Source organism: Rhea americana, unplaced genomic scaffold (assembly GCF_003343005.1).
Source record: "Rhea americana isolate MKP2758 unplaced genomic scaffold, rheAme1 scaffold_86, whole genome shotgun sequence".
Lineage (NCBI taxonomy): Eukaryota > Metazoa > Chordata > Aves > Rheiformes > Rheidae > Rhea > Rhea americana.
In genome coordinates, this window is record NW_028187044.1 from 1587431 (window position 1) to 1594698 (window position 7268).

Below are 7268 nucleotides of genomic sequence, written 5' to 3' on the forward strand. Positions count from 1 at the left end.
CCTGGCCTGTACTGGTGCATGGGGTTATTCCTCCCCAGGTGCAGGACCCTGCACTTGCCCTTGTTGAACTTCATGAGGTTCCTCTCCACCCAGCTCTTGACCCTGTCCAGGTCCCTCTGAAAGGCMGCACAGCCTGCTGGTGTATCAGCCACTCCCCCCAGCTTGGTGTCATCAGCAAACTTGCTGAGGAGGCACTCTGCCCCCTCATCCTGGTCACTGATGAAGCTGGACAAGACTGGACCCAGTACTTACCTCTGAGGGACACCACTAGCTACAGGCCTCCAGCTAGACTCTGGGCTGTTGATCACAACCCTCTGAGCACTGCCTTTCAGACAGCTCTTCACCCACCTCACAGTTCACTCATCTAACCCACACCTCCTGAGCTTACCTATGAGGATATTACGGGAGACAGTGTCAAAAGCCTTGCTGAAGTCAAGGTAGACAACGTCCACTGCTCTCCCCTCATCTACCCAGCCAGTCATTCCATCATACAAGGCTATCAGGTTGGTTAAGCAGGATTTCTCCTTGTAGATCCATGCTGGCTACTCCTGATCACTTTTTCACCTCCATATACTTGGGAATGACATCCAGAATGAGCTGTTCCATCACCTTTCCAGGGATGGAGGTAAGACTGACTGGCCTGTAGTCTCCTGGGTCCTCTTTCTTGCCCTTTTCAAAGGCCAGAGYGACATTAGCTTTTTTCCAGTCCTCAGGCACCTCTCCAATTCTCCATGACCTTTCCAAGATGTAGAGCAATTTAGCAATAACATCCGCCAGCTCCCTCAGTTCTATGTTCAAAGCCTGTGGATAGCAAAAACATCCTGTATGTGGAAAGATTCCTAACTGAGAACAAGGCAGGTGAAAGATCTGCAAGGACCTCATCAGAGAACACATTAAGTACTATTCATACTCTACAGCACCTACCAGCCTCAATAAGAGGCACAGTTTATATCAGAAAAATACAATCACTGTTTTCRGAGTAATGGTTGTAAGTCTTTTGCTTTACTATGTCAGGTGCAGTCATCATTTACTCAGTCTTTTACTGATACAAATCACTATCAGAATAAACCAAGACTTCAAAGAATTAAATTTGTTTCTAAATCAGATTAAGGTAAGACAAAGTTTTGTAGACCAGTGTTACACTGATATTAAATTGGTTTAAGGTGATTAAGTTTTTACCAGCTTATGTTATAGCAATACATACAAAAATTTAATGATTTAAGGGGGTTCATGAAAAATGTACCAGTTTAAAAGAGGTTTTAAATAGTTTAGYTAAATTGATGCAACAACTAGCTAAACAAAATTAGTTTCTCAATAAGATAGAGCTGTTTTACAAGAGAAGAGAGCAACAGCAAAATTGCTGAGGAAAAAAGGCAAAAATTCTTCTGTTAAAAGAAGGAAAGTAAGCTTAACAGGAGGAAAAAGTACAAAGAAATAACCAAGTTAGAAATAAGACACAAGATAAGACAAACAGAAGAAATCTTAGAACTAAAATGATACCACAGAACTGTAACTATCTTCTTCTCATCTGCCATATCCATAAGAGTTCATAGACTTAACACTAGAGAACTTTCCATACAGAGAAGAGCCAAAGTGAAATACCAGCAAGAGGTTTTTATTAAGATGAAAACAAATGTATAAAAATAGACTTTGTRACAATCAGTAGTACTGTACCAGTGCATACAATTAGCAGATATTCCATACCAGTTTTTTGTATAAATTAAATATGAAATCCTTTCTTGTATTTTGATTTTTACTTGAACTAATTCATTTTTTTTTCTCCTACTTGCAAACTACTTGTTCATACGGTTTCTGTTAATCGGTTTTTGCAGAGGTCAATGCTTCAGAGATCAGGATGAAAATTTAGCAGATGAAAATCCTTTTGCAAAGGATAGCTGTTTTCATCTAGCACAAAATGGCTCCTAATTTCCAAGAAATAGGATGCTTCCGTATCTGCTAGCAGCAAGTGACACAGTTCTGCTACTATTACACGGTAGGTCATATCTGAGGAGGGCACTGCAAAAGACAGAACAAACCAATTCACTTTATGTTCATAATGGCACCTAACATACAAGTTCTGCCCACATGAAAACTACACTTAATTACTGGAAATGTAGCTTCATATCTAAATAGAAAAATCAGTTTTTGCTTGTAATTGCATTTCTTTTTCAAATAGTTTGTTAAAATTGCTTCTCATTAAATCATAACACTTGTGCATCATGTACAACACCTCTCAACAAGTCAAACTTAGGATGCAGAGAAGTCTGCCTGAAACACTGTTCAGTTACTTAACAGTACTTAAACAGTTACTTAACTTAGCAGGAAGCTATTTCTAAACACTAGTAAGAGATTCTATTTTGCATACACRGGATCCCATTTAGTAACTAAATATTTAGTTATACAGTGTATAAACAAATGCTCATATACCATCTGACCTTTTACTCTTCCCATCTCAACTCTCAGCTTCTAGCTTCTCCCACATTTCTTCCATGGCAACTGAAATATTTTCTTAAAAGTCCAGAAGTCGAATCAAAGCTGAATATATACTATATAAAATATAAGCAGTCGTATCTATCCAGAATGACAATTTCATCTTGATTCCACCATATAATCAATAGTTAAAAATTTAGTTTTCATTGTAAACTGTGGCTCTTGATTGTTCTACAACAAAAAATTCATAGAACAGTACCTACTAATCTGTTCAGCCAGTCTGCAGGAATATTGAGGAAGATTTTTTCCATCAGCTCTGACACCACATGAACATAGATTTCATATCCTCCATCTTCAACTGTCATCAAAGCTGGTCTAGATCAGAAAGCAGAAGGTTCTTGAAAGATAATCTGTTACATTTTTCTGGTTGATGAAAAATTTCTGATGAAAGTAATTCAATGCAATCATTACCATCCAACACTATACCAAAAACAAACAAAAAAACTATGCATTTTCTCTCAAAGTCAGAACATGAGCTTGATGAGTTCCAAATTCACCACACAATGCTAAAATAACCTCTGAAGTCATCAGCAAGCCTTACTTTCAGACAGATGCAGAAAACAGTGCTTTTGTAATATCTGCTGTTTTTTCCAACAGAAAGAAAACTGCACCAAATAAGATTTTTAAATCCTCAGAGCATGAATATAAGTTTAGATGACTTAAAGCTGAACATGTGATGCTTCTCCTGAAGCYCATCTTCCATGTCTTGAGATTAAAGTTATCTAAAACAGACTGAAGGTAGAATACGTTCTTTTTTGCCAAAATGAGAAAAATAATCTTTCCCCATTTAAGAAAATTTTCTCAGATAAAGTATTATATGTACCAAGAAGTCATATTAACAGTGGCAAAGCCTTTTCTTGTCAATTGACTTAGGGAATACATTGTATTTCAACGCTTTGTTTTGATAATGTATTCACAGTGGGTGAAAAAATAAACACACAAAACCCTTACTAAAATCAGAGAGAAATTTACCTAACAGTAACGAGGTACATAAAAAGAAARAACAATCGTCTCCATATAAAATGACAAATACTGTTCTAACTAGTTTTCTGAAGACCTTCTTAAAAGAGAGTTAATGTCAGAGTTATCCGAAGTCACATTTCAAGCAAAGCAAGTACGTATGTGTATATCCGCACACAGAAGTTATCACTAYGCATGCCAGGTGATTTAGAATTAAGTTACAGTAAAGGAAAATATATGTAAATACTTAAAGTTACAGCATTTTGGGAGTCAAAGACATTCTTTGTTTTTGACTTCATACACTTGACCAGTCATGTAGCCTAATCAGTCTACCCTGTATGAAGGCAATCAAAACCAGCAGAATCTGCTGATAGCCCAGCAATCACTTCATCCACTCACTGATACTTCCAAACAGTAAGTGTCAGAAAATTCTTAAAGGAATTTTCATTTCAGAAAAATGTAAGGGAAAAAAAAAAAAAAAAGGCTCAACTGAGCAGATTCTGCTCAGTTCATAGTTTTACTGGTTCTGGATGGTATCACTGACACTGAAGAATGTAAGCCCTTAATTACTTCAGCGACTYACCTCCTTTCAAATACTATACTGGCTAATGTATCACAACATGTCTGCATGGTAATCCTTAATAACAGATTCAACCAAACATTAAATGACAATCATGCATATTGAGTTTGTATGAACATTTAAGAACCAACTTCTCCAGTATATTTGTTGTGTGTATTTGTGTCTACCATGCCCTGCAGAGTTGCTAAATGTCAGAAGCTATGAGTCTCACTGTTACTAGCAACACCGATTTTTGGGAAAACTAAGAAAAATGGGAGACAGCTTATTCACAAATATTAAGACCTCTACATGATCCTAATAAAAGCTTATTTGAAAAGTGAAACTTTAAGATCATCTATGAAAAGGCAATTGTTAACTGGGCTGTGTTCCTAGTGAATTTCAAAACAAAACTGAAGGCATTACTGCAGGATCCATTAAAAAAGAAGAACAATTAAGTAATTAATCTCTAATTATACCTGTTGCCATCAGCAAGTACCACATACAGTGCAAAGAATGACACTAGTTTACCTTTATATGCAAATATTACCCTGAAATAGTACAGTTAATTGAGTCAAAGATAATTTGATCTTAGTCAACAAGCTTCTGCAGGAATTCTTGTTGGTATAGTTATTTGAAAATGCATCTGGATTTTTTTTGTTATAAAACTAGCATTATGTCATTTACTTCTTTGAACTTTGTATTTATATAAAGTATGAATGTAAATATGTAAGCAAGTATATGTATACATACTTATGTATAAATTTAAATCTACAAATATTCAGGGATATGTACATAATAAAAACAGGAAATATATTTGAAATGCAAAGTAGGGAGATAGAAGCTCAAGGGTATTACTTAGAATGTCATCATCTGTACCAACATCACCTAGAATTATTTGTAGTATTACAGCATTTTATAGCCACTACRTAATAGGAGATAATCTCTGTTATATTACAACAAAAAACAAATGGCGTCACATACTGCTAAACAAGTAAAACCAAAACTATTTTACTGGAAGTATTTTATATTGTAGAATACAGACCCAAGTGTTCCTATTAAGTATAAAACAGAGACTGCTGTCCCACAAGCATTTCTTTCCAGGTTGATGTTTAACATAATTAAAAGGGATGCTGAATGATAGACAACCAGAAGAAGTAGCAATTCTTTTTAATACAGGTATTACCTAAATTTCAAGTTCATGTGTGTTTTTTGGAACTTTTTACTATTGCTGCCATTCCTTTATTATTCTCCCAAATCAGTCACTGGCACTGGCTTTTGTTATGCTCATGTGATGATGACATATCAAGTCCTTTACAGTGATGTTCAACAGTTGGTTTCTGCTTGCTTTCAGCTTCTCAGAGTGATCATGCTAAGGATAATTGTTTCCATGGCTTCTACCTCACATGCTCGGTGACTCTTTACCATGTGCTGTGCAACATGTGCATCATGAGAATCTTCACAACTTTTAAAAAATTTCACACTACTCTGATCAAGGCAGGATGCAATGCTACCTGACTAGCCCCCCCCCCCAATCCCCTAAAGGAAACTAAAGTAATAAACCTCAAAATATCAGAATAACATAAATCTTGGTTATAGCAATGCTGGAGCAGTATCGAATCAGAGTATGTTATACAAAGTAATTAAATACAGCACAATCATCCTCAGTACTGAGCTTTTCAATGGGAGATGTTCCCACTTCAGGGTATAGCTGCTAAGTTGGGCTCCTGCAGAAGTGGCAGAAATGGAAGAAAGGCAGTCACTTCCAGAAGAGACTGAAGATGCACTGTCAAATAGGATTGGCAATCAGGCAGTACTTCAGTATGTTGCCATTTGGAGAGTTCACACTAATAAATTAATTCCATTGGTAGCATGGTTAACATACCTAGCAGCGTTAATTCAAATGCTTATGCAGCACAAAGACAAATGACTGCAAATGTGGCATTTCCCCAGTACGCAGACCATTCACTTGCACTCATCAGTTAATCTAAAAGSTATAGCTAAATTTCATGATCTAAAACAAAATGATCACAGGAGACAAGAACAGGAGAACTCCATGTCTGATTACACAACAGATTATTTCCAATCTGTTGTATTAGACAAAAACCAGAAAAATTTTTCTCTTCAGGAGAAAAATGCTTAACAKTACAGTAGATGTATAACCTACTCCATCTACTTCAAACAACCCTTTCAGTTTTAAACTGCATCTTCAGCTTCCCAAATAACTATAGGCAATTGCTATTCTACCTCTGAAGAGAGGCATTTCTGTTTAGACAACTTATGCTGAATTACATGAAAGTTATTATGACTTCCAAAAGTTAACATTTTGGAAACAGTATTATTAAGTTAGATATGCTTGCAGAGAAATGCACTACRAGATGCTGCCAAATTTAAAGCTTTGAAAACCATAGACAATTGTGATCTACAAAAGTAACATTTAGCAAATCAAGTGATGCAATTGGAAAGACTTACTTTGCTTCATTTTCTGACTACGATATGCTAGCTACCTGTTTCTAAATTCAGGCTCAGTACTCAAGGTCACCTAAKTCTGAATTGCTTCAGCAAAAGTGAACAGCAGTCATGGCAAGAAAGAAAATTCTCAACACTTGTCATACTCAAACTTCAAAACAGAGCCTAGCACTGTCAATTTTCTTTCAGTTATATAAATGTAATTTTGCGATATACCTTATTGTCTAAATACCAGTTTTTAATATGGTGAACTGCAAATCAATTAGAAGCATAAAGATACAACTAAAATTCACTAATGGCATATATAGTTCTGACAAGAAAAATAGTTTTCAATGAACATTCACACTATCAGAATATTCCTCATATGCTACCAGAATGAATAGTCCTTCATAAAACTTGTAAGTCTAGTGAAGCATGACAGTGACATGGGCTTTTCTGCTGCTAGAGGAATCTGATATAACACCTGTTAAGTAAAAAAGTATGCATCATTCTCTGTGCACTAGGAATCTTTATCTCATTATAGCTGCTGCTATTAAAATACTTATCTTTTTAATGGCAGCCAAACACTCCTTAGGATAGACAATAAAAAACTGTCATTTGACAGAAACACTATCAAGTTCAAGGGAGAAGGTGCTAGAGAAGGTAGGCAAGTCTGGACAAAAACACTTACAGGAGGAGGCAAGGATGGATCTGTGATCTTTGAAATCTAGGAGGTGAGCTCCTACATACTGAGAAGTTCTCTATTCTCAATTTTCATAACTTTTTTCTTAATTTTCCTGAATTTCATATTGTC

At 36.0% G+C, this 7268-nt stretch overlaps 1 protein-coding gene across 5 annotated transcripts in view; it reads right to left on the bottom strand.

The window, feature by feature from the left end:
• Nucleotides 1-1599: 1599 nt before the first annotated feature.
• Nucleotides 1600-7268, bottom strand: part of SHLD2 (shieldin complex subunit 2) — a 46349-nt gene continuing 40680 nt past the window's right edge. For 4 of the 5 annotated variants that reach the window (XM_085323724.1, XM_085323726.1, XM_085323725.1 and 1 more), the window contains 2 exons: nucleotides 2690-2805; nucleotides 1600-2016 (listed from right to left, as the gene is read on the bottom strand). In XM_085323724.1, the coding sequence (XP_085179850.1) occupies nucleotides 1844-2016; nucleotides 2690-2805 (289 nt within the window). In that variant the 3' untranslated portion in view covers nucleotides 1600-1843. The remainder of the gene's footprint in view (nucleotides 2017-2689; nucleotides 2806-7268) is intronic. The other variant, XM_085323729.1, reaches the window with a different exon arrangement.